The 27,371-nt window shown below is 45.2% G+C and overlaps 2 protein-coding genes across 3 annotated transcripts in view; one reads left to right on the top strand and one right to left on the bottom strand.

Moving 5' to 3' along the window:
* Positions 1-1,179, bottom strand: part of NET1 (neuroepithelial cell transforming 1) — a 60,216-nt gene extending 59,037 nt beyond the window's left edge. Inside the window, exon 1 of the mRNA XM_042944755.1 lies at positions 918-1,179. Within this exon, the coding sequence (XP_042800689.1) occupies positions 918-1,045 (128 nt within the window). The 5' untranslated portion in view covers positions 1,046-1,179. The remainder of the gene's footprint in view (positions 1-917) is intronic.
* On the top strand, positions 461-27,371 carry TUBAL3 (tubulin alpha like 3). Of its 2 annotated transcripts, XM_042944758.1 has the most exons (4): positions 680-711; positions 16,369-16,612; positions 24,290-24,438; positions 26,003-27,371. In XM_042944758.1, the coding sequence occupies exons 2-4, from the start codon at positions 16,510-16,512 to the stop codon at positions 26,945-26,947; spliced, it is 1,197 nt and encodes a 398-aa protein (XP_042800692.1). In that variant the 5' UTR covers positions 680-711; positions 16,369-16,509; the 3' UTR covers positions 26,948-27,371. The 2 variants fall into 2 exon arrangements, with proteins under 2 accessions (XP_042800691.1, XP_042800692.1); XM_042944757.1 differs by lacking the exon at positions 16,369-16,612 and having other exon boundaries at positions 461-711.

The raw sequence follows: 27,371 nt of genomic DNA, 5'->3' as shown, positions 1-27,371 counted from the left end.
AGCGCATTCTCTCTACATTTTACAACTGCTACGAAGTGGGTCCCAGCGGAATCCCCATTTCACAGCTGAGGACGCAGGCCTAGAGACGAAAGGTCCAACAGCCGGCAACCGGCACCTGCCACCTCCAACGGCGCGGCGGGAGGGCAAGGTGTTCAGTACTCGTGTCCGTCGCCCCTCTCCCAGACGCAGCCTTCGGAGGCCCTCAGGGGCCACCCTTTCCAGACACACGACACAGAATGGGGAGCGTGGGACGACAGGCAAAGCCAGCGACCATCCGCTGGGACCTGTTCCGCCGGGAGGCTGGAGCCGCCGCGGGCTGTGCTCGGTTCGCCGACAGGCGTCCGCAAGGCGTCTCCCTCGAACGCTCGCTTTCAGCCCCAGTTTCGCGCCCGTTGCAAGTCGCGCGGCTCCGGTGGCGACCCCTCCCCCTTCCCGAGGCCCGCAGGCTCCCGGGCGGTCGGCCTCCGGGGTGGCGTTGAGCACCCGCCCCCGCTGCAGCCCCCGGCCGGCGGAGAGCCCACCTCCTCCGCCGGCCCGCGCCGCCCCCGCCCCTGCCCCTGCCCTGGAGGGAGGGGCGGGGCAGCGGGAAGTGGGCAGCGCGCGCCGGGCCAGAGGAAGGGCAGGAGGGAGGAGGGAGCAGGAGGGGGCTGATGGGGGAGGAGGAGGACTGCAGCCCGCGCCCCGCCTGAGGACCAGGAGGAGGAAGAGGAGGTGAGTAAAGAGCCCGCGCCCCCGCCGGGGGGGGGGGGGGGGAGGAGGAGGAGGAGGGTCAGCAGCGCGCGCCCCGCCTGAGGACCAGGAGGACGCGGAGGAGGAGGAGGGGGTTGAGCAGCTGCCCCTCTCCGCATCCCTCCCCCCCCCCCCCGTGCTCGGACCGGACGCCCGGGTCCCCGGTCGCTGCGGCTTCCAGCGCTTACCGGCCGTCGGGCCCCGGCCTGGGGGTGTCGGCCGAAGGTCCCGCGGCGCCGTCCGCGTTGAGCCCGGAGGCCCGGCGGCTTCGCCTCCGCGGCCGGGGCTGCTTCTGGGCAGCCTGCTCGGGCTCCATGGCGCGGAGGGGGGTGGGGCGGTGGCCGGGTGCCCGGGGGACCCGCTGGGTCGGGCACCGCGCCCGACCACTGCTGCCCGGAGAGCAGTTCCTGTCAGGAGGGCGCCGCCACCGCCGCCGCCATCTTCCGGGGTTTGAAAATGGCGGCCGTGCGGCGCCCAGCCAATCGGGGGGCAGCGGGCGGTTGCTAGGAAACGTGAAGTCCCGCCCTTTTGGCGCTTAAATGGAACGGGGCCAGGCAGGATGGTGAAGGGGTCAGTCCTGCAGATTCCTGGATGGCCTTGGATTTAGTTCAGACCCAATTGCGAAATCCCCAAGGCCCGTTACCTATTTCAGTGTTCATTAGGACTTAAGCCACAGGCCACGGCAGATTGGAAGCACTTTAGATCTTTCTTAGTATTGGGGGAGAAGAGGGATCGAGAGTAAGGACCCAAACTGATGTGGCGTTATTGGCCGCATACGCGCTAAATTATTCATGTGAGATAAATCCCCAGTTACCAAAGGTGATGGAAATGTGTTCTCAGGGCTGTCTCTAGGAAACCACTAAGACCGAATTATGAGCCGTCCTGTCTCCCAATAGGCAGAGGCATTTTCTCTTTAGCAAAAGAGAGTGAAGGTGCCTTCATCCTCTAAGTGTATGAAGGCGGCAAAAAGCTCAGCATCCAATAAAGGATCTCCTTAAATAAAAAAGACGGCTGTTAAATAGCACATTCTTTGATTTTAAATATTGCTTTTTATGTGTCAAAGTCTTTAAAAATAACTTCTTCCAGGTTATTATAGATTAGTCTGTTAAATGTTGGACTTCGGCTCAGGTCATGATCTCAGGGTTAGTGAGTTCAAGCCCCCCTTGGGGCTCTGTGCTGACAGCTGGGAGCCTGGAGCCTGCTTCGGATTCTGTGTCTCCCACTCTCTCTGCTCCTCTCCTGCTCGTGCTCTGTCTCTGTCTCTGTCTCTCTCTCTCTCTCAAAAATAAATAAACATTAAAAATAACTTCTCCTTTGATACTATGATTCCATTTCTGGGAATCTGTCCTAAGGAATAAAATTATACATACATGAAAGGGTAGAATATGCCAGCTGGGAATATGACATTAGGATTATTTTGAGCTGTGGGCACTTGAAGAACACCAGATACAAGAAGGACATTCTGATCTCCACTTTTCTTCCTAAAAACTGGAGATAAAGCTTCCATGTGAGCAGCTGCTGTCCCTGTGCCAGGAAGAAAGGAATCTTCTCATCACCAGAGATTGGGAGGACAGGTGTACAGAGAATTCTGTACAAACAGCACTTGTTAGAATAACTGTTATCTTCCCTTGGCCTCCTCATGTATTTTAGCTACTTTTGCACGATTGCCTCTCTTCATCTGACCTACTATATGAGCACTAAGGTTTTGCCACTTCGTTTGATCGTCTTTTTCCTGTTGGGATTGGGGAGCTCCCATGTACATGTGAAAATTTATTTGCTTTTCCCCTGTTGATCTGTGTTCTGTCATTTTAACTCTCATGCCCAGCCCAACACACTGAGAGGGTAGAATTGAAATTTTATTTTCCCTGCAATGTGAAGATATTAATGGCATTGATGTTTATAATATCAGAAAAAGTAAAGGTAGTCTAAATAAATAATGATGGGGAAATGGTTAATTATAGTTGACCCACTGGAAAGAATATTTTGTTTTGTTTTTTTTTTTTAATGTTTATTCATTTATTTTGAGAGAGAGAGAGCGAGCAGGGGAGGGGCAGAGAGAGAAGGAGAGAGAGAATCCCAAGCAAGCACCCTGCTGTCAACACAGAGCCCAACATGGGGTTGATCCCATGAACTGTGAGATCATGACCTGAGCTAGTCAGACACTCAACTGACTGAGCCACCCAGGTGCCCCGTGGAAAAAATATTTTCAGTCAACAAAAATGAACTATGAAGTGTATAATAGGATAAGTATACCGTAATTTTTAAATAAAAACATGGACTATAGAGGTATAATCAGTACATCCTGAGTCATGAATTATAAGAGATTTAATGGAGGAAGAAGATGAAATCAATGCATTAAGATATCTCTAGGTAGTCAGAGTATGAGTATTAAGTTATTATTTTTACTTTCTTGTGTTTTATAATTTTTTAAATCACGAGATGCTGAACTTGAATTACATTTATACCACAAGGAAAAATTCTTGTGTTATAAGAATCATGTTGTGATATTTTACTTTATCCTACCCTACCCAAAATTAAAAAAGAAAATATTGCTTTGCGGCAGTTAGAGTAAAGCAGTACAGAAATGCTGTCTAAAGAGCTTTGTTTTTTTAAAGCTTATTTATTTAAGCGGGGCTTAACAACGGGCTCGAACTCACGACCCCGAGATCAAGAGCCTCATTCCTCCAACTGAGCGAGCCAGGCACGCTGAAGTAGCTGGTTTCCACCCAAACAGCGATTTACAAACATTCTCTTGTGGGATGTTCTCAAATCATTTCAATGACTAGTATACTAATACAAATTAGGACCCAAATCAAGAATTCTAAAACCTATTCTCTTATTTTCTCTAAAGAAATCAAACTCTCTTTTTGTAAACCTGGTTACCAAGTGATACATATCATGCTTGTTTCAGCAACCAGCAGGGTCACACAGTGTGTACTAGCTGGTGTATAAGTGGGGTTGTAGAGGAAGAATCCCGAGAATTCATCCTGTCACTTCTGACAGTCTGCCTGACCACTCTGTGCCGTGGATTTACTTCTGTTCTTCCAGCGAGTCCTCAGACTCGTGTCTTAAAGCTATTAAGGCTGTGCTTTCTTAAACTGCCAATGAGGAGGTTACTTTACGGTAAACTTGCTTTACGAAGAAAAGTTTCGCTAATCTCACCGGACCAGCAGAAGAGTGTTTATTGGCACAACGGGGCAGACTATTTGAAATCAGGTTTGTTGTGTCTTAAAATCTATCATGTGTGTTTGTGTGTACGTGAAGTGAAAGTTGTTCATTTTTTGCATCTATCTATCATTTGCTATATTGGTTTGCTTTTAGATATGTCAATGAGAAAAACCGTAAAATTGGAAACTGGAGTGCTAGCTGGAGGGTTTAAGAAGAATGAAACTTGGGAGGCACCTGAGTGGCTCAGTCAGTTAGGCATCTGACTCTCGATTTCAGGTCAGGTCATGATCTCACAGTTCGTGGGCTCAAGCCCCACGTTGGCTTCTGCGCTGACAGCGTGCAGCCTGCTTGGGATTCTCTCTCTTCCTCTCTCTCTCTCTGCCTCTCTCCTGCTCACATTCTCTTTTACTCTCTCTAAATGAATAAATAAACTTGAAAAAAAAAAAAAGAAGAAGAAGAAGAATGAAACTTGGAGGGAAAAATGTGTAGCCAGGAAAAGCATTACTAATTAAAAGTAGATTGGGGCTAATTTCTTTTATGCTTAGACTATCTTAAGAAGATGCCACTGAAGTTTTAAAATACTGAATTATGTTAGCAATGGGAGAGGAGGATGGAGGGGGAACAAGGTAGGCATGTGGGTACCACGGGGGAGGGAATGACAATGGGAAGTGACTTTGGCTGTGGCCACCAGGGCCGCCAATGGAGAATTAGCAAAGATAACTTCAGAAAGGTCAGCATATCAATGAGAATTATTTCTCAGAGCTGAAGAATTTTTGTTTAACAAGAATTTCTCACTTAGAAGGTTTCTTCTTCTCAGTTTCTTAGCCAGCAAATTGACTGGCCTATATTAAAAAATACTGAAGGGAGGAACTTTGTAAAGAAAGGAAATCCTAACCATAAACATACACTTTTATACTTGCAAGTTTTCTTTCACTCTCTCTCAGGACCTAAGGACAGCCACGCCTGTGTCAGTGAGGGTTCTACCAGAGAAACAGAGCTAGTAATAAATACGTTTATGTATATGTTTATAGAAAAACGGAGATTTATACAGAGAGAGGTTTAAGTATATGTTTATATGTATACACGGTAATGGAGTCACATGTTATGTATCTGTGGAGATGTATTTCATGGAATGGTTTATGTCATTGTGGACACTATAAAATCTGAAGTTAGTAGGGCAGACTGGCAGGCTGGCAACTCTTGGGTAGGAGCTGAAGCTGATAGTGCTGTTTTGCTTTTAAGGCCTTTCCACTGATTAAGTGAGACCCACCCACATTATCAAGGGTAATATTTACATAAAGTCAACTGATTGTCAGTGTTAGCGGTATCTACAAAATGACTTCATAGCAATACATGGATTGGTGATTGATTGAATAAGCACCACGGGCTATCCAAGTTGACACATGAAACTAACCATCACAGCAGAAGACTTCTCCAGACTTGAAATTCCGATTATTATTAGTTGAAGAAACTTTATTCTTTTAAGATTTAGTCTTCTAAGGAATAAAGGAATTACCAAAATAAAAGGAAAAAAAAGGATATGTTTCTTAAATTACATTACAAACGAGATTTTTCTAATTTTGTTCTAATTGCAAATCTTAAGTTAATCATAGCTCTAAGTGAGGTTGAGTATTAAAAACAAAAAATTAGGGGTGCCTGAGTGGCTCAGTCATTTAGGTGTCCAACTCTTGGTTTCAGTTCAGGTTATGATCTCACAGTTTGTGGGTTCGAGCCCCGCATCAGGCTTTGCACTGACAGTGTGGAGCCTGCTTGGGATTCTGTCTCCCTCTCTCTGCCCCTCCCCTACTCATTCATATTCTCTCTCTCTCCCCCTCTCTCTCTCTCTCCCCCCTCTCTCTCCTTCTCTCTCAAAATAAATAAACATTTAAAAAAATGAAAAAAAATGTAAAAAATTAAACATACCGAATGTGTCAATGGCCAGAAATGAGATACTCAGATCTTCTGATTTTCCCTTACCTTGTCTCAAACTAAAAATATCAGGGGCCAAGGGGAGAAATCTGACACAGTAACAAAATAAACAAGATTCTGATTTTATAAAATGGAACAGACTTACTCTTTGTCTTTATTACATGGAATGATCAGAACCCTAAAAATTTGGGGGATTATTGGCAGGTAGAGACAGACAGGATTGGTTTCATGAAGATCAAATTCTGTAACACGTAGAATTCATAAATTCAGGAGAAAACTGCTGGAGAGCACATGATTAAGGGAGCTCCCCAGGCAGAATCAACAGATACAAGGTGTGGAAGGAGTTTGAGTGATTTGTTGGGGTGATTAAATGGGGAGGTACATTTGGAGCAGGGGTGTCAGTTGGCCTCTTCCCCCTCCTCTGCATGTGGAGTACACTTGCCCACAGGCTAATGCAGTGGGGATCCAGGAGCTGGACATACGGAGGAGTGCCTCAGGAAGCTGAATATTCCAGGGAGGATGGGGAACACTAAACCAGAAGAGAGATACCAGCCACTCCGACTGGCGGTACATTCCAACCCTCCCCCTTTATAACTAGAAGCAGGCTGTAGAAAATAGCACAGGCTGGAAAACAGAAGTCTAAGACAAAACTGTGTAAAAGACAAAACAGTGATTGTTAAAAGGTTTCAGGAAAACCTTCACAATGAGACAGACCTCAAAATCCTGAAGGGGGAAGAATTAGGACACAAGGAAAGAGAGTAAATAAAGCAAACAGAAGAAGACTTCAAAGGGAAAGGTGAAATGCCAATTCAGCCATGAAAAAAAACACACACTAAAATTCTGGTCATTTAAAATATAAAGTAAACCAAAAGACATATCAATAGCAAGACCAACACAGATGAAAAGCAAATTAACTGGCCAAAAGTTGTAGCTGAGGAATTTTCCAAGAATATAATGCAGAGAGCCAAGAAAAGGAAAGCATGAAAGAAGTCAAAAGTCAAAAGGGCAGAATTAAAAATTTCAACTTACATCCAACAACAGTTCCAGGAGAGAGAACAGGCAATAAGGAGAGGAGAAAACAAATAAATAAATAAAAAGCTCAGACCCAAGAAAGAATATGACCTGATGATTAGAAGAGTCCTCCAGGTATGGAATGAGGTGATTTAAAGATTGCATATAGATACATCATGGAAATGTTCATGTTAGAAGAAATAAAGAGAAAAATCATAAAAGCTCTCAGAGAAAAATAGCTATCTCCAAGGAACAAAGATTCAGAGCAGTGCAATATTTTTCATTGGAAAGAAGGAATAATGGTCTGAGGAAATAAAATTTGGAGCCTAAAATCTCATATTCAAACAAATTGTTATTTAAGGGTGGGGAAAAATGAACACATTTTTGGATATGCAAGAAGCTATCAAATGTACCACTTGCAAAATTGAAAGAATTACTTGCATGTATAATCCAGCAACATGACTAACAAATCCAATAAGAAGGAATAAATGGGATACAGGAAGCAGTAGTGTGTGAAGAAGGCAATACAATTTCTAGTTATGCCTAAATAATTGTTGATGGCTAATGTAAAATATTTATTTTAATGACGCTAAAATTCCAAATATTATCAATTTTGGAAACAGTGGGGGTGAGGATGGGCATTAAAAAGGGAAGATTTGGGGTCCCTGGGTGGCTCAGTGGTTGAACATCTGACTTCAGCTTAGGTCATGATCTTGCGGTTTGTGAGTTCGAGCCCCACATTGGGCTCTGTGCTGACAGCTCGGAGCCTGAAGCCTGCTTCGGATTCTGTATCTCCTTCTTTTCTCTCTGCCCCTCCCCTGTTCACACTCTGTCTCTCTCTCCCTTTCTCTCTCAATAAACATTAAAAAATATTAAAAATAAAAGGAGGAAGATTGAAAATGTGTGTGTGTGTGTGTGCATGTTTTGGGGGCAATTTATTTCTAAAAGACTAAAATATATAAGATTAAAGTATATACATTAATGTATATAATTAAATTTGCATATTAAATTTTAAAGTAATAGAAGTACTGGAAAATGTGTTACAACTTACAAACCATGAGCGAGAAATTTGTGGCACAAAGAAAATTTAATCAGTCTTTCAAATTGGAGGAAAGTAATAAACAACATAGTCAGTGGAAAACATAAAGTAAGACAAGAGTATACCCATGCATATTGTAATCACAGAAATGTGAATATGCTACATTTTCCCAACGAAAGCCAGAGACTCTCACCATTTTTAAAAGAGGTGCATCCACAGCAAGTTTAAAAAGAAGCGATTGGAGTTCCGGCTCCAGTAACAGGATGTGACAAGTTATCGTGACCGCTTTGACCACTAAGTAAAAGAAAACTTGCCCAAATAAAGCACAAAGGAACATACTGAAAGCACCGATGAATAAGCTAGTAAAGAATTAGTAGGCCATTTCTTACGAAATGAGAGAGGTGAGTGGAAGCCAGAAATCCCCTTTGTGTTACAGGTGTTTGCCAAACGGGGACACTTCATTCTTCATGGACTCAATGGGCACACGAGGGAGAGCGACCAATGCCCAGGGCCCAATCCAAGACTGTTTCATAGGAGACCCTTCTCCATAAAGTTCAACTCCCCAAATACGTTTAGAATAAGGGTAAACGCACCCCAGCTTCTCAACACCCAAGAGAGACAAGGTGATTTTCCCTGGTGTTGGGCAGAGCAGGGTATTGGGAAGGATTTTATAGCCACAAGCTGGCCTTAGATTACAAAGTAACCCCAAGTTGCTTCCCTTGGATAGTCTGAAAACTAAAACTCGAGTGAATCAATTTAAACAGATGATACCCCCTACATGACTTGAAGAAGGAAATGTAAATCCTCTGGAGAAACGTGTCCATCCCAGACCTCAAAGACTTCAAATAAGTTTTCAAAGAAAACCAGAAGCTCACAGTCAAAAGCAAGCACACAAGGAAAAAAGGCCACTTGTGGTAAGAATCAGAAAAAATAACTGACATGGGCGCCTGGGTGGCTCAGTCAGTTAAGCATCCGACTTCGGCTCAGGTCATGATCTCACGGTTTGTGAGTTCAAGCCCTGCATTGGGCTCTGTGCTGATGGCTCAGAGCCTGGAGCCTGCTTCAGATTCTGTGTCTCCCTCTCTCTCTGGCCATTCCCCTCTCGAGCTCTGTCTCTCTCAGAAATAGATAAACATTAAAAAAAAGAAAAAAGAAAAAATAACTGACAAAGGAAAGAGACCTGCAAAGATGTTTGTTTTGTCGAATAATCATGCAGATTAGGAAACATCTACAGTGACTGTGTCTAAACAAATAGAAGACAAGATGGAAAATATCATCACAAAATAGTCAATTACCAAAAAAAAAGTTGGATGCAGCAGATTTGGAAAAAAAAATTCTAGAACAATAATTAAAATTGAAAACTCAGCGTGTGGCCTTAAAAAAAAGATTAGGGAAAGCCAGAGAAAAGACAGTGGATGAACAGGAGGATAGCTGGAGAAATTAAGCAGGATGTGGCAGAGAGATACAAAGTGACTGAAAATAGGAGATATTAAGAGATGTATAAGCCACCGTAAAAAACGTCTAACGAGGGGTGCCTGGGTGGCTTCGTCAGTTAAGCTTCCGACTTCGGCTCAGGTGATGATCTCACGGTCCGTGAGTTCAAGCCCCGCGTCAGGCTCTGTGCTGACCGCTCAGAGCCTGGAGCCTGTTTCAGATTCTGTGTCTCCCTCTCTCTCTGCCCTTCCCCTGTTCATGCCCTGTCTCTCTCTGTCTCAAAAATAAATAAACGTTAAAAAAATTAAAAAAAAAAAAAAAAGTCTAATGAAAAGAAGAGGAAGGAGAAAATGGAAAGAAAGCCATATTCAAAAAGATAACGAGAACTCTCTAAAACTTAAGAAAGACATGAATTGACAAATCATTAAGCCCAACAGATCGAAAGTAGGACAAATAAAGAAATCAACATAAAGACACATGATGGTAAAACTAAAGCAACCAAAGACAGAGATAAAAACTCAAACCCAGCCAGAGAGACCTTCAAAGGAATAACATTTGTACGGACAGCTTCTCATAGGCTGTACCAGAAGCCACAAGCCAGTGGATTCAGGGAGAAATACCGACATAGAATTCCGTACCCAGTGAAATACCTTTCAGGAAGGTGGGTGAAATAAAGGTATTTCAGACAAAAGCAAAAAAAAAAAAAAAAAAAAAAAAGAAAAGAAAAAGACTTCACTCAAGGAAATTCTAAAGGACTTACTTCAGGCAGAAGAAGTTTAAAAAAAAAAGTTCTGAAATGGGAGAAGGCATGAAAAGCAAAGAAAATGGTAATATGTGGGGAAGTCTAAAGCAAACGTTGATTTTATAAAACAACAGCAATAGTTCGCTGCATGCTTAAATACGTTTTGATGGTTCAAAAGAAGATCAGGAAGGATACAAAAGATAACCTAGAAAATGGGGACAAACAAGATAAAGGCCCAAAATAAGATATCTAAACCCAGCTATGTTAGTTATTGCATTAAATGTCGTGCACTACATTCTTCGATTAAAAGATACATAGAGGGATGCCTGGGTGGCTCAGTGGGTTAAGCATCCAATTCTTGATTTCTGCTCAGGTCATGAGCTCATGGTTTGTGGGTTTGAGCCCCACGCCGGGCTCTGTGCAGACAGTGTGGAGCCTGATCAGGATTCTCTCTCTCCATCTCTCTCTGCTCCTCCCTTGTTCACTCTCTCTCTTTCTCTCTCTCTCTCAAAATAAAAAAAAAAACAAAGATACAGGGGCCCCTGGGTGGCTCAGTCGGTTAAGTGTCCGACTTCAACTCAGGTCACAATCTCGCAGTCCGTGAATTTGAGTCCCGCGTCAGGCTCTGGGCTGATGGCTCAGAGCCTGGAGCCTGCTTCAGATTCTGTGTCTCCCTCTCTCTCTGCCCCTCCCCCGTTCATGCTCTGTCTCTCTCTGTCTCAAAAATAAATAAATGTTAAAAAAAAAATAAATAAAGATACATAGAAAAAAATCAGTTACATTATGCTTACAAAAGACACATAAAAATATGACAATACCGAAAGGTTTTTAAATTTTTAAGAATGTAAAAAGATGAGAAAGACATCATTCAGATACTAACCAAGAAATCTATATTAAAGTAGTAATGTTAACATTCAACAATAAAGGGGCATCTGGGTGGCTCAGTTATTTAAGTATCTGACTTCGGCTCAGGTCATGATCTCACGGCTCGTGGGTTCTAGCCCTGTGTCGGGTTCTGTGCTAACAGCTCGGAGCCTGGAGCCTGCTTCAGATTCTGTGTCTCCCTCTCTCTGCCCACCCCCGCACTCATGCTCTCTCACTCACTGTCTCTCAAAAATAAACATTAAAAATTTTTAAAAATATATTCAATAATAAAGACTTTAAGGTAAAATCATTAGTAGATATAGTCATTTTAAAATGATAAAACATTTCAATTCCACAGAAAATACAACAATTTAAAACTTACATGCTCTCAATAACATAGCCTCAAAATATATAAAGCAAAAATTGTCAAAAAATTGTCAGAAAAGAAAAACAGACAAGTCAACAATCGTAATGGAAAAATTTAACACATCTTTTTTTTTAATGTTTATTTATTTATTTTGAGAGAAAGTGCAAGTGGGGGAGGTGCAGAGAGAGAGGAGAGAGAGAATCCCCAGCAGGACCCATGCTGTCAGCGCAAAGCCTGATGTGGATCTTGAACCCATGAACTGCAAGATCATGACCTGAGCCGAAGTTGGATGCTTAACCAACAGAGCCACCCAGATGCCCCTGTTTGAATCTTACTTAAGGAGAAGACATTCACATAGTACTTATATACTAGAAAAAGCTATTTTTTTCTAGATATTTACTAATTGCTATTGAAGCAAATTTTACTCATAATCTTTCCCCATCCATGCTTGATACATTCGTAATAGGAGAGGAGGATCTTTTTAAGAAGACATTTGTTATTTTGAACAAAAGTAAGCTTGAGTTGGAAGCAAATTTGGGTAAGCTCCAATTAAGTCATCTGTAGTTGTGCACAGACTCTCCCAGGGTGTTCAGGTCCCACACAGACCCTTTGAGAAAAGAGAATGGAAAGACTGAGGGGAGGCTGGACTCCTTTAAGAGAAGCAGGTGTCTCAGCCCCCAGGTGGAGTCATTTCCTGCCCTGTGATAAAGTCCGCCTGGGTGTGCGCCTCTGTCATTACCGTGGGCCAGTGGGGCACCTCCAGAGCAGCATGGTAAGTGGCTATGGTCCCCTACCTTGTTGTCACTGTCGCTTCGGTGTGGTAGCAAATTTTACCCATCATATTTGGCCCACTTCACTACCAAACCATCCTTAATAAAAGTCTTAATACAAAGGAAGAGATTTTTAAGGAGGCCATTTGTTTCTTTCAATAACTGTTTGAGGCAGATTTGGATAAGCTCTCATCCCATGCATCTGTGGTTTTGCAGCTTTTAGGAGAAGCTTGGTTGATTTGCAGTTGTTCACTCCTTTTTTCCTTAATTTTTTTTTTTTTAATTTTATTTGTATTTTGAAAGAGAGAGAGAGAGGCAGAATCTGAAGCAGGCTCCAGGCTTGGAGCTGTCAGCACAGAGCCTGACATGGGGCTTGAACCCATGAACTGTGAGATCATGACCTGAGCTGAAGTTGGACTGAGCCACCCAGGTGCCCCTGTTCACTGCTCTTAATTGAAGTGCGGAAGCAGGGAGCCCTCCTTCCTTTCGTTCCATGTTTGTTTTAGACCTGGCATGCTGGGTTTTCTGTAGAAATCAAATTGCTTCACTTTTAGGTAGGCTTGTAGAGTTTCTGGGGACTTCAGACCCAGGTCACCATTGCTAAGCTCATAAATGCGTGGCCGGGTAAAGTACACGGACATCTATCTCCTTGTCCTCTCTTGATTTCAGTTCTCGGGGGACAACAATGAATATCGTTACTTATAATTCCTGCCTGGGGATCATCTTTTAAGATCCACTGGCCTTTTAGTATCTTATGTGCCAGTCTCAGTAATTTTTAGTATGTTAGAATTTTGAATTCTTAAATGGAAGCAGCCTTTCATACTGCTTATTCATCTTCGATGTTCTTAGCCTCTTGGACTCTCTCTTCAACACTTTAAGGATGTTTAAGTTGTTTTGTTCTTAGAAATGATGCCTTCCTACGTGGGGGCTCCCTGTGGTCCCAGAAACGTTCTGTGTCTTGACTGAATCAGTTTCAATATTCTGGGTGTGATATTGTACGATATATGTAGTCTTGCAAGGTATTTCTGCTGGGGGAAATGGGTAAGGGGTACACGAGATCTTTATGGTTTCTTACAACCATGTATGAATCTACAACTTGTCTTTATCTTAAAATAAAAAGTGAATTAGAAAATAGTGCCTTCCTAGTAATTCAAATAGCCACGGTAGCAGCATTTATGAATGTGCGGTGACTTACCAGTATTGGTATTTGGTGGGCAGTTTACAGTCTTATTTTATAGTGTGACTAATATTTAGCAGATGCTCCGAAAGGAGGGAAAGGCTCAGAGAAGCAGAAGGTATAGATAGCCTTCTGTACTTTGGGACACACTTATGTCTTGATTGGTCCTTCTTGGGCCAAGTATTCCTGGCGAGTCCCAAAAGGACATTATCATGCCTATGTCTGAATCACTTGGGTAACAGACCTTGTGAAGACACTGTTACCTAAATTTAGGGAGCTTTGATCTGATTACAGTAGCTGATGTGCAGAGATCGTTGGAAGCCCAGCAGGTACGGGAGGGATGAGGCTGTGCTTTAAGAGTCTTAGAAGCTGGTTTATGATGGAACATGTTGTTTGATTTTTATATGCCATACAGAGGTGGGAATATTGGTTGGTACTGAGTCAGGTGTTTATTTATTTATTTTTAATGTTTATTTACTTTTGAGACAGAGAGAGAGAGACAGAGACAGAGAGAGGGAGAGAGAGGGAGACACAGAATCTGGAGCAGGCTCCAGGCTCTGAGCTTTCAGCACAGAGCCTGACCTGGGACTTGAACCCACAAACCGTAAGATTGTGACCTGAGCCGAAGTCAGACACTTCACTGACTGAGCCACCCAGGCACCCCTAGTGAGGTGCTTTCTAAATTGAGCTCACAGCCTTTGTCACGAGAGACCCGTAGCTGCACAGAGAAGGAACAAGGGGCAGGTGGTATTCAAGCGGTGAACTTGAATCCCTCATAAAGCAGAGAGGGCTGTGTCAGACCTTGTGAATCAAGGAGGCAAAGTACACGGGCTTGATGCAGCGGGAACAGGAACAGAGTCCAAGTCTGACTGCAGGGCTGTGATCAGCCAGAGCTCCCTCCCTCCCTCCCTCCCTGGACTGAGTGGTCTTTTTGTCGTTGAGTCTCAGACCTGTCCCATGCCCACTAGCCACCGAAACCCAACAACGTGCAAATCCCCAACTGCTGTCCTTGCGGTTTTCAGGATGTAACTTTTTCTTTCCTTCTCTCAGAGGAGCAAATATTCGTGTCTGCGTAAATTATCAAGAAAGTTAGTTGGTGGCCTTTAAGAACAAGATGTGAATGGTGATTTAAAAGTAGGAGGGAGAGTAGAGGCCAATGGGGGTGGTAGAAAACAGTAGACTTTACACAAGAAAAATAATCACTGTCCAGACACAACTGCTGTTAATATTTAATGTTTTTTGCATTTTTCAAGATCCTTTTTGGGGCATCTGGGTGGCTCAGTCGGTTAAGCGTTCGACTCTTGATTTCGGCTTAGGTCATGATCTCACTGTTTGTCGGCTCGAGCCCCGTGTCTGGCTGTGTGCTGTCGGTGCAGATCCTGCTTGGGATTCTTCCTCTCTCTCTGCCCCTCCCCCACCTGCGCTCTCTCTGTCTCTCAAAATAAATAAATTAAAAACTTAAAACAATATCTTTCTGTGCTTACTTTCTAATGTATTTGATATCATACTTTGTATACAACTATACAATTTACATACTTTTTTACTTGATAACTTATCATAAGCATTTCCCATGTCAAAAATATTCAAGGGTTACTTAACCCTTTCTAAAATGCCCAACGATACATGAATGTAGACTGGTTCTTGATTTTCACTTTTGAAATAATGCTGTGAGTGCCAGTGTGCCTAAATCTTTGTATTTGAGACTCTTTTCTTAATAATCCACCTATGTATGTCATTTGCCTATTTACCTACTAGGTATCATAAGTGGGTTTTTTTTTTTTTTAAGATTTTATTTTGGGGATGGGTGCACCAGGGTGGCTCAGTTGGTTGAGCATCTGACTCGTGATTTTGACTCAGGTCATGATTCCAGGGTCATTAGATCGAGCCCTACATTGGGCTGTGTGCTGGTCGTGGAGCCTGCTTGGGATTTTCTCTCTCTCCTCCTCTGACCCTCTCCCCCACTTACGCGCATACTCTCTCTCAAATTAAAGAAAAAAAAATTAAATACATACAAATAAAAATAAACTATTTTATGCAAACAAATGGTTAGCTCTCCAACATGTATTAATAGGTAAAAAAGAAACCCGATGTATAGTAACATGTATGTTACGCTTCTGAGTGTTTTTAAGTACGTATGTGTATATGTGGGAAATTTCCAGAAGTATAAACAAAAAAATTACTTTTATGGAGTATACCTTATGCTAGGGTTTTGAGGTGTTTTTTAAAATTTTGTTGTGGTAAAATATATATAACATAAAACAAAATAAAATGAAATGAAATAAAATAAAATAAATAAAATAAAATAAAATAAAAAACTTTTGAAGTCTAGGGAAAAAAGATTTTATTTTAAAGTAACCTCTACCCTCCACGTGAGGCTCAAACTCACAACCGCAAGATTGAGAGTCACGTGCTCTACTGACTGAGCCAGCCAGGCACCCCACAAGTGTTTTTTTTTTTTAATTAATGTATATAAAATTGCCTTATCTATAGCCCTTAATGTGAAGGACTATATGTAAGTTATTTTTTACATACATCAACATTTTTGTTTGTTTATTACAGTATTGAGTCTAAACATTTCTGGGTTGTTAAATCCCTTACATGTAAGCTTCCTTGGTAAATTTTCCACTACTTTTATGCTTAGAACATCCTTCCTTATTCAGAGCACATCTGAATAGTAAATATAAAATCTCAAGATATGAAAAGGTAGCACTTTAAAATGCACTGGGTCTTAATACGTGTCAAGGTTATAAATTGATTTTTGAGGGGGCGGGGTTTATTCCTTTCCAGTAACTAGCAGCTATTTTTCTGGGTGAGGCAGCTTGATTTTATACATATATGGTATTTAACATGTATATAGCCTTACCTCATTCTTAGCCCCATTGCACAATAGGCGCTTAAATTACATTGTTGAAAGAAACCTTTTAGTGAAATTGGAGTCCAGGGTTTAATTGTTCCTACAGCTTACCTGCAGCCTGGTTTTTGCTTTCTGTGAGACTCTTTTCATTAGCTTTATAATACATTTCTGTTGCTGGCTTCAGCTAGTGGGTTTCTCTCAATTGTGAGCAGAATTACTGAGGGACAGAGCGTGTGTTACCTAAGAAGGCCCGCTTCGTTCTAACTTACTATGGCTTATTTCAGAGGGAGTGCCTTTCCATTCACGTTGGCCAAGCTGGCATCCAGATTGGGGATGCTTGCTGGGAACTCTACTGCCTGGAACATGGAATCCAGCCAGACGGCGTTGTTCTCGACAGTAAAAAGGATCAGGTGGAGAATGCTAAAATGGAGCATATGGGCGCGTCTTGCAGTGCCTTCTTTAGTGAGACCCGAGCCGGGAAGCACGTGCCCAGAGCCCTCTTCACGGACCTGGAGCCAACTGTTATAGGTAATGTGGGGCTGGCATTCTAGTGTGCTCAACCAGGTCCACAACCACAGCAAACAAACCCAGTACGAGTGCCTGGGATCGTCAGATTACACTGGATCTATCTCAACAGGATCATAGGGACCCTTTTTAAATTTAGAAGGTCACTCCTGACCACGTAAGGTGATCAGCATGAAACATACCCAGAGGGCGTGCTAGCTTAGCTCTCCTTTCCTACGTGATAAAACACATTCGAACCTCGTGAGTTTCTCCACACACATCTGTTGTAGCAGAAGATCAGATCTTTTCCTGGGTTGGAAAGCCAGTTGCTAGAAGCTTCTGACAAAGAATCTGAAATTTGGCGTGACCCGAACATGATTCCAAAGAGGCAAGGAGCCAAATAAATCTTCTAATTGTGGGGGAAGTGAATACAACGTTATGATTATTAATGGAAGACTTGAGTAAGCACTTGAAATGGGTCTGCAGAAATGCTGGGGGGAGGAAGGGGTCTTACGGACTTGGAAAGGCTGGAGAGGAGGGTGGATTTGGGTTTGGTATTATGCGTCAATTATTTACTGCTGTGTAATAAACTGCCTCCAAAATTAGTGGTTTGAAACAATAATGATCGCTATTTTGTCCATGACTCTACAGTTTGGACGGGACTCAGAGGGCAGTGCTCCTCTCTGCTCTACAGGGTGTCCTAAGGAGGCTCAAGTTGGAGCTGGAAGATCCACTTTGAAGAATTCTTTTTTTATTTTTTTTTAATGTTTATTTATTTTTGAGAGAGAGAGAGAGAGAGGGAGGGAGGGTCAGAGAGAGAAGGAGACACAGTATCCGAGGCAGGCTCCAGGCTCTGAGCTGTCAGCACAGAGCCCGACGCGGGGCTCGAACTCACGAACCGTGAGATCGTGACCTGAGCCGAAGTCGGACGCTCAACCGACCGAGCCACCCAGGCACCCCTGGAGGATCCACTTTGGAAGTGTTTCACCCTCATGGCTGGCAAGTTGGTGCTGGCTTGTTGGCTAAGAGCTGGGTCAGGGCTGTGGGGGCCACAGGCCTCCCCGCGGGCTGCCGAGACTTCCTCACAGCACGGCAGCGGGGTTCCAAGAGCAAGCATCCCAGGAGCACAAGGCTGAAGTCCATGGCATTTTAATACTCTAGGCTTGGAAGGGTGTTGACCTGCTGTTGTTCGCTGGGTCAAGGCCATTACAAACAGAGATCCACCGAGGAAGGGAATATAAGACCTCACCTCTTGATGCACCAAGAGCGAGGTCTGAGAGGCACACGTGAGATGAGAAATACTCTGGTGGCCATCCTTGGAAAATGCAGTCTGTACGTGCTGGATTAGAGTTCATTTCCTGATCAGAACGATGTCAGATCAGGTATCACACTGAAGGTTGATTGGTGCCCGTGGGAAGCAGAAGCTGGAAAGGGTTATTATGAGGGAAACATGAGAACCGCTGAAGCCAGCATGCCTGCAGACAGATTCAGTATTTGCTAGACGTGAAAGAATTAAAAATAGGAAATAGCGGTGGCTTCAAGAACAGGCGAAGCTAGTCTGAGGCTAAGAGAGGCAGTTATGTTGTATTTGGACTCTGAATTATCAGTGCCCGAAGAGAATATCTGAATTTTTGTTTCTGACAAGTGGGACTTTGCAGCCATGAGCTTCAGCTGCAGTCTGGTATCCCCGAAACCCGGACGGAGTAGAATATGTCCCCAGAGGACTGCGGTAAATGTAACTAAAGAAGCAACGCGAGAGGCCACATCTCAGAATTATGAATATTGTAGCAGGTATTTTAACTTGTGCCAATCTGAAGACGCTGGGCCAGTCGGAGGTTTAAGACCTGGGATCAGGAGCTGAGCAAGTCAGGGAAGAGCTAGGAGGCAGGAAGAAACCAGAAGAAATTCCCCAGTCCTCTGGAATATAGCATAAAGAGAGGGTCCGGAGCTGGCCCAAACAAAGAGGCGTATGCTCCGGCTTGGAGGAGAAGGTGCTGATTTTCCTTGTTCTCTTCAGCAACTAAGAGAGCCTCATACGTGTGAGGCACTGTCCTTGACATTGGAGGTGTATGTAGTCGTACTCTTCATGGAGCCCATATTCTAGTGGCGGGCAGTTCTATAAAAACCAAATAGTGTGCCTGATGGTGATCGGTGGATGGGGAAAAATAAGGCAGAGCCGTAAGGGTAGGGAATGTTGTCCAAGTGGTGGGAGGTGCTTTTTCTAAAAGAATGTCAAGGAAGGCCTTGAAGAGAGGGCGAGCTGAAGGAAGAGAGGGCGAGAGCCTCACCTCTCTGGAAGAGATCAGAAAAGACTTGATGGACAAAGGGATAGTCCATCTGAATCTTGAAGACGGGGTAAGAGGACTTTTAACAGTTCACAGATGAAAGAGAATGGAAAACACGAGCAAAGACACACTCAGACACCTGTGAATATTGTTTCTGCTTGAAAACGGAGAGGATGTTGATATAGTGGAGTCACAGAAGACTTAAACTGGCATGGAGGCAGACTATGGAATTTCCTTGAATAATACGTGTGGTATGAATCTGATGGGAAATAAAAAGACTTAGAGCAAGGGAATGGCAGATTTAGAACTATACTTCAGTAATATTAATCACAGAGATGCATTCATTCCTGTACTCAATATTTCTTTAGCACCTGCTCTGTGCCAAGTACTGATCTAGAAAGAGAGTAGATTAAGTTACAAGATTTTTGTGTTGGATGGACTGGAATGGAGAATACCAATTTGAGAGGGGTCTAAACAGTAGAGGATTGAGGCGCCTGGGTGACTCAATCAGTTAAGCATCTCACTCTCTCAATTTCAGCTCAGGTCATGATCTCATGGTTCGTGGGTTCAAGCCCCGTGTCGGACTCTGTGCTGACAGCACAGAGCCTGCTTGGGATTCTTTCTTTCTGCCTCTCCCCTGCTTGTGCGCTGTCTCTCTCTCTCTCCCTCTCTCTCTCCCTCTCTCTCTCTCTCTCTCTCTCTCAAAATAAGTAAGTAAACTTTAAAAAAAAATAAAAAAAGAAACAAGAATGGATCATTTGCCAATGGATGTTCTTGAGAGAATTCAGGGGTGTCTCCCAGATTTCGCTGTTTCAATAATGGGGTTGAGAAATGAGGTAGGAATTCCAGAAGGTGACCTAGTTTTGGGCATGAGGAATTTGAAGGGTCTGCAGGTTGGTCCCTTCCCCTTAGAAGATGGGGAACCAGAGGTGTTCAGTGAAAAGTTACCCGATAGATTTAGTACTAAAACGCTGTGAGAGTGGCTGATGTTCTCCAAAGCCAGCCTGAATGGTTTTGAGTAAAGGAAAGGTAAGTTTAGGTTGTGTTTGTGGAGTAGAATTCTACTAAAGATATTCATAGGCAGAACAAGGGAGAGAGGGGAGGGAGGGATGGTTCAGAGTGGGTGAGGGGCCCCATGACTGAGAGGGTGGGTCGTTCTTCTCCTCCTTCCCTCTCTTCTCTGGGGTAGTGACCAAGGATTTTGTGACGGGGAGGAAGGTGCTCATTGAGGAGTTCTGATTGGAATAATGGGGTGATGGTGTGTGAGACCTTGGAGATAGGAGTAGAGATTTAAGACACGTTTGGAGAGGAGGACAGAGGGTCAAGTGACGTGTGAGGAGTGTGCCAAGTGTGAGTCTGAAGGGGCCGAGAGCAAAGCTGGGGTGGATGGTGCCCGTGAGGTGGGGACCAGGCGAGGAGGGATTTGGGGCAGGCGTCGCAAAGCCTCTGGCTCTGATCACCCGTCGCAGGGCCAGGCTGTGTAAGCAGACCCGTGAAAGTAACACGAAGGGAGGAGGAGTGGGAAAAGAAACTACCGGGAGCACAAGGTCGTGGTGAGAAGGAATTTAGCAAAATTCAATGAACATTCATCCGTCTAGGTAATGGGAGTAGACAGATGAATGAATATTGATCCCTTCCCTGCTGCCGTCCTAGTGAGTTCAGGCTGTTGTGACAAGATATCGTAGACTAGGGGTTAAACGGTGGAAATTTATTTCTCGCTGTTGTGGAGGCTGGAAGTTCAAGACCAGGGTGGCAGCGTGGTCGGTGTCTGATGAGCGCTGTCTTCTGGCTTTGCAGATGGCCACCTTCTTGCCATGTCCTCATATAGCAGAGAGAGAGATCCGCTCTCTGTCCTCTGACGAGGGCACTAACCCCATTCACGAGGGCCCCACCCCCATGGCCCGGTGACCTCCCCACACACACCATCACACCGGGGGTTAGGGCTTCAACACCTATTCAAGACAGATCTTGGGGAGACACGAACATTCAGTCCATAGCAGTACCATGTATCAGTGAGGAACTGCACGGATATTTTCCTATAATCCCTTTAGTATTCTGTCAGGAAACCTTGTTATCCTCAGTTAACAGATGAAGCTGCCCAGTGTTGGGCAGGTTCTGGAACTTGCCTTAGATCGTTGAACTTTTGAGGGTAGAACTGGGTTTGACCCCAGATTTGCATACTAGTAAGAGCCATTCTCTTTTTTTTTTTAATTTTTTTAATTTTTTTATTTTTATTTTTTTCAATATATGAAGTTTATTGTCACATTGGTTTCCATACAACACCCAGTGCTCATCCCAGCAGGTGCCCTCCTCAATGCCCATCACCCACCTTCCCCTCCCTCCCACCCCCATCAACCCTCAGTTTGTTCTCCGTTTTTAAGAGTCTCTTATGCTTTGAAGAGCCATTCTCTTTTAACAACAACAACAACGAAACAGCATAAGCTAGCGGAGAAGACAATGTAAATGGTGGTAGCAACACGAACACCTGTGTTAAGCCGAACCATATAAAGTTGCCAGCGGTTGATTATTTTTTATCTAAAAAATGTCAGTGTTGTACGATGCCACCTAGTAACAATAGAAATGTCTGCAAGGTGCAGAGGTATCCCCGAGGAAGGGACGAGTAACTAGAGAGCCATCCAACGTCTTCTCCCGAGGGAGCAGCACTGGCAGATTCACAGAGGCCTGGAGGAACCTGCACGTGTCACAGGAGTTCCGTGTGGCAGGAACTTGGGGCCGAGTAGGGGGGCAATGGTACAGAAAGACCATCGGGCTGGGTCGTGGGCTAGGAGGTGTGGTTGGAGAAAGGCTTTGGCAACTTTAAGATTTTGGGGGAGACAGTTGTAAGGATTTCAGGTGGAGTGGGGCCGAACAGCTTTGGAAGTAAGGAAGCAAGGAATGTCAAATCATCCTTTTTAAAAACCACTTCACTTCCTGAGGGTGCTGGTTAGGTAAAGACGCTGGGCCAGATCACTCGTGTCTCTGAGCAAAGTGGAAAAGGTGCCAGGAAGGGAGCGGACAGTTTGGGTGTGCTCACGAATGGCAGTGCTATAATCACTGATCTCTGGAAAAGTCGATTTTACTGAAAGAATTTATGAACTACCTTCAGAATCTCAACTGGACACTACCATGAAGAACCGGGCTTCCAGAATGCCATAAATTCCCTTCTTAGGCTGAATTCAGCCTTAGACTTTTAGGTGAAAAGCAGAGTCCACCCAGAATTATATGCCCACTTCTATCTTGTTTATAAGTATCTTCTAAAAACCTTAACTTTGGGTTTTTTGTTTGTTTGTTTTTGGTGTGCGTATGTTAAAACTCATTTAAATAAATTTTGGTAGATTTAACTATTTGGGGGTGTACAAAATTGTGGTTTAGGAATTCATGGTGATGTGCAGGGGAACAAGGTGAGTTGAGAGAGCCATCTTGTTCTTAGACATTGGCTCATTTCCTCTTAGGCAGTGATCTTCTGAAATGAACTATAGGTATCTGGTGACGGGACCAATGTGGTATTTGCATAAATACATGTCCTGAGCTAATTGTATCATCATTTAAAAAAATTTTTTTAATGTTTTTATTTTTTTTTTTTATAATTTTTTTTCAATTTTTTTCAATTTTTTTTGTCAATTTTTGAGACAGAGAGAGACAGAGCATGAATGGGGGAGGGTCAGAGAGAGAGGGAGACACAGAATCCGAAACAGGCTCCAGGCCCTGAGCTGTCCGCACAGAGTCCGACGCGGGGCTCGAACTCACGGACTGCGAGATCATGACCTGAGCTGAAGTCGCACACTCAACCGACTGAGCCACCCAGGCGCCCCAATGTTTTTATTTTTGAGAGAGAGAGAGAGAAGACAGAGCACGAGTGGGGCAGGGGCAGAGAGAGAGGAAGACACAGAATCGGAAGCAGGCTCCAGGCTTCCAGCTGTCAGCGCAGAGCCCGATGCCAGGCTCGAACCCGTCAACCGCGAGATCATGACCTGAGCCGAGGTCGGGAGCTCAACCGACTGAGCCCAGGCGCCCCTGTATCATTATTATTTATAATGGTTTCCTGTGGGCCATGCGTTGTGCCCTGTGATCTCATTTAATCCTTGTAACAGTTCAATGGGGCAGGTCTTGTTATTATCCGTGTTTGTGAGATGCGACAGTGGAGGCTTAGGGATGGTAAGTGACTGCCCCGTAGCTGAATGGGGAAGGAGAACCTGAATGCAGGAATCGGATTCTTGGACACATGCCCTTGCTGCCGTGCAGTGTCCCGCCATAACCAGGGCAGCGTCCTCAGAGCCTGCTTAGCCCTCCAACATAATTCTTCAGGAAGCACGCTATGTAGATGGTTCTAAATTTGGGGAGCGGGACATGGACCTGGGACACATGTGTCTTGGTATTTCCTCATGCTGCCCAGGTTTCTAAAAGGCAACAAAAGTAGGCAGGAGTTGCGCTTGGTTGTACTGAAGATTGCCAGTATCGTAACCCGTTTCCCTGTTTTAGGCATTTATGTTAACTGCATTTGAGTTGTGTGAGTGTTTGAGTTGGCCACACCTTCCTTGTTAAAGCCTCTTTCCTTGCATACTACTAATGATTTAGATTGGTACGCTTTTCCTTGCTTTGCTGGCACGCAGTTGGCCATTTGTGGATAGAGGTACTTGGCCTTGAAATGCCAGCGTGATCCCAGGGTGTGTGATGGGTGTGAATAGTGTCTCTTAAATATCTGTGTCCACCTAGAACCTCAGAATGTGACTTCATTTGGAAATAAGGTCTTTGCAGCTGTACTGAGTTAAGATGGGGTCACACTGGATGGGGGTTGGCCCTACATCCCACGGTCTGCGTCCTTATGGGAAGAAGAGGGGACACGGCAGGGGGAATGGCACGTGTGACAGAGGCAGGCACTGGGGTCATGCAGGTACACTCAGAGGAACTCCCCAAACTGGCAGAGGTCACCAGAAGCCAGAAGAGTGGCATGGGACAGCCTCTCCCTGTCACCTCCGGAAGGGACCAGCACTGCTAACACCCTGATGTGCGACTTCCTGAGCTGTGAGAGAACAGATTTCTCTCGTCTGAAGCCACCCAATTTGTTGTCATTTGTCACGGCAGCCCTGAGGAACTGATGAAGGGTGTGTGATAGGGAAACATACTTTCTGCTTATCTGAGAATAATGATACCCGTCCCTAGACTAAGGAAGGGTGATTCCGTGGTTCCAGGCCATTTGTCCACCACACGGGAGGACGGAGCAGTCGGGGTCCTGGGCCGTGCAAGAATTCGGAGCAGGGCGTGCTGACCTCGTCTCCCCCTGCCCCTGGGAGCATGCTGACCTCGTGTCCCCCTGCAGATGGGAGCGTGCCCACCTCGTCTCCTCCTGCAGATGGGAGCGCGCTGAGCGCCTCTCCCCCTGCAGATGGGAGTGCGCTGACCTCGTCTCCCTCTGCAGATGGGATCCGAGCCGGCCAGCAGCGCTCGCTCTTCCCCCCGGAGCAGCTCGTCAGCGGGAAGGAAGACGCGGCAAACAACTACGCCCGAGGCCGCTACTCTGTCGGCATGGGCATCATCGACCTCGTGCTGGAGAGGATCCGAAAGCTGGCAAGTGGCTCCCCTCTCCCTAGACAGGTGCCCCGGTGCCTGGGCCCCACCTCCCAAGGGACTGGCATTTTCTAGCACAGGCATCACGGCACCCAGCCTCTCCCCTTGGAGCCTCCTGCGGATGCGCAAAGTCGAGAAGCCACCGTATGTTGGTTCTGATTACGCTTTGTTCTGTAGGAAGGGCCAAAGAGACCTTTACCCTTGTTATATACAGCCCCATCTACTCTTTTTTGGGTTTTGTTTTTTTTTTTTAGATTTATGGGGAAATGTTTTATTTTTCCCCCACTGCTTTATTGAGGTCTAACTGACACGCAACATTGTGTAAATTCAAGGTGTACATGTGATGATTTTATACACCTGTCCTGTACAGCGATTGCGGGAATATGGTTAACGTGTGTGTGTGTGGTAAGAGCGTTTAAGATCTCTCTTAGCAACTTCCTTTTTTTATTTTAGTTTTTTTAATGCTTCTTTATTTTTGAGAGAGAGAGAGAGAGTGCGAGGGAGGGAGGGGCAGAGAGAGAGGGAGACACAGAATCTGAAGCAGGCTCCAGAGCCCAACGTGGGGCTTGAACCCGTGACCGCGGGAGATCATGACCTGAGCTGAAGTCGGTCGCTCAACTGACGGAGCCACCCAGGTGCCCCATTTCTTAGCAGCTTTCAAGCATACAATACAGTATTGTGGACTAGAGTCACCATGCTGCCCGCTCGATGCCCAGAACTCATTCACTTTCTAACTGAAAGTTTCTGCCCTGCAACCGTTGACTCCGGGTTGCCCCCACCCACAGCCCCTGGCAGACACTGTTCTTTCCCTTTTTATGAGTTTGATCCATGCATACAAATGGGATGATACAGTATCTGGCTTTCTATGTCTGACTTCCCTCACTTAGCGTAATGCCCTTAACATCCATCCGTGCTGTACAAATGGCAGGAGGTCCTTCTTTTTAAGGATTAGCCCCCTTCCCCTCTTGCTTCTGCCCAACTCGTGGCTTACCTTGTTATCACAGACTTCCAAAGCATCTGGACACTCGTCCTTTTCCAGTAGCATCCCACTATTTGTGAAGTTAACAAGAGGCGTATCCTACCTGGAGATGAGTTACCCTACTTACGAACAGTCAGTTCTTCGGGGATCTGGAGAATCCTTTGTCTAGGACCTGTTTCGGTGTTTGACATAATCCTTAAGTAACGCGATGCCTTTTACACCCACAGAGTAGACTGGGTATAGAGGTGATAAGTACTTCATCTACTGGCGGAGGGGGAGGGATCTGTTGCTTCAGTATTTTGCCAGTCATTTTCTTGTCTTTGTTACTGATAAAGACCTTGCTTTAGATCACATGCAGATAAATCCGTGGAGGGCAGCTAACGACAGGTGGATGTTCAGGTTTTGCCTACAGTAAAATTCTAAAGCGCTTCCCCTACTCCGCACGCTCGCACGTGTTACCGTGGCGTTGATCACGGTTGACCAGTCCTTTGTGAAGGTTTTGTTTGTTCGGGGGAGCTTGTAGTGTCCCCTCTCACTGCTTCTGGCTTCGTTGGGCCCATTCTCACGTCTCCTTTACTTCCCCAGGCGGAGCAGTGCAGTGGGCTCCAGGGATTTTTGATTTTCCGGAGCTTTGGAGGCGGGACTGGATCGGGATTTACATCCCTCTTAATGGAGAGGCTCGCGGCAGAATATAGCAGGAAGACAAAGCTGGAGTTCTCGGTCTATCCGGCCCCCAGGATCTCCACTGCTGTCGTGGAACCTTACAACTGCATCCTCACCACCCACTCCACCCTAGAGCACTTGGACTGCACCTTCATGGTGGACAACGAGGCCGTCTATGACATCTGCCACCACAAACTCGGTGCCGAACGCCCCTCTTATGCCAACATTAATAGGCTGATAGGTCAGGCGGTCTCTTCCATTACTGCTTCCCTCCGGTTTGAAGGGCCCTTGAATGTGGACCTGACTGAATTCCAGACCAACCTCGTACCGTATCCGAGAATACATTTCCCCGTGACAGCCTTTGCCCCCATCGTCTCTGCCGACAGCGCCTACCACGAGGAGCTCTCCGTGTCCGACATCACCGCTGCTTGCTTTGACTTCTCCAATCAACTGATCAAGTGCGACCCTCGGCTGGGGAAGTACATGGCCTGCTGCCTCCTCTACAGAGGGGACGTGGTCCCTAAAGATGTGAATGCAGCCATTGCAGCCACGAAGCTGAGGAGCTCTGTGCAGTTCGTAGACTGGTGTCCAACCGGTTTCAAGGTGGGCATCAACAGCCGGCCACCCACGGTGACGCCAGGAGGGGACCTGGCCGAGGCCCGGCGGGCTGTGTGCATGTTGAGCAACACCACGGCGGTCGTGGAGGCCTGGGCCCGCCTGGACCGCAAGTTCGACCTCATGTACGCCAAGAGGGCGTTTTTACACTGGTACGTCGGAGAAGGCATGGACGAAGGCGAGTTCTTAGAGGCCAGGAAAGACTTGGCAGCCCTGGAGAAGGATTACGAAGAAGTGGGGCAAAGTCCCTGAGACAAATGTGGCCGGTGAGGATGAAGACTCCATCAAAGCCCGTGCTTTCTTTTCAGGACACTATTTACGCCTCGCGGGTAGATGTCCCCATTAGAAGAAACTGGAAACCGAATCAAGCAAGACCCTGAGTTCCACGCTAGGTGAGATGGCTCGGTTCCAACAATGGCTCAGATTTCCTTGTCTGTAGTGGAGTTCAGCACGGCTCCCTTGAACCTTTCAGGTTTGGGGTCCTTCTAGCTACTGGATCACATCTATGTTTCTTTCCTTCTTTTTTTTTTCTCATAATGGAAACCTAGCTCTATTCTTGGCTTTTGCAACGAAAGACCATGAACCCCTAAAGTCAGTGCTCTTGCTTTCCCTTTCCTGAGGTGTAAAACAGCACATGTTAATTATTAGTGTTATTTCCCCCGTGCCTATATTTTGT

This window comes from Panthera leo, chromosome B4 (genome assembly GCF_018350215.1).
Source record: "Panthera leo isolate Ple1 chromosome B4, P.leo_Ple1_pat1.1, whole genome shotgun sequence".
Taxonomy (NCBI): Eukaryota; Metazoa; Chordata; class Mammalia; order Carnivora; family Felidae; genus Panthera; species Panthera leo.
Note: the sequence above shows the minus strand (reverse complement) of the source record. Positions and strands in the feature narration are given on the sequence as shown.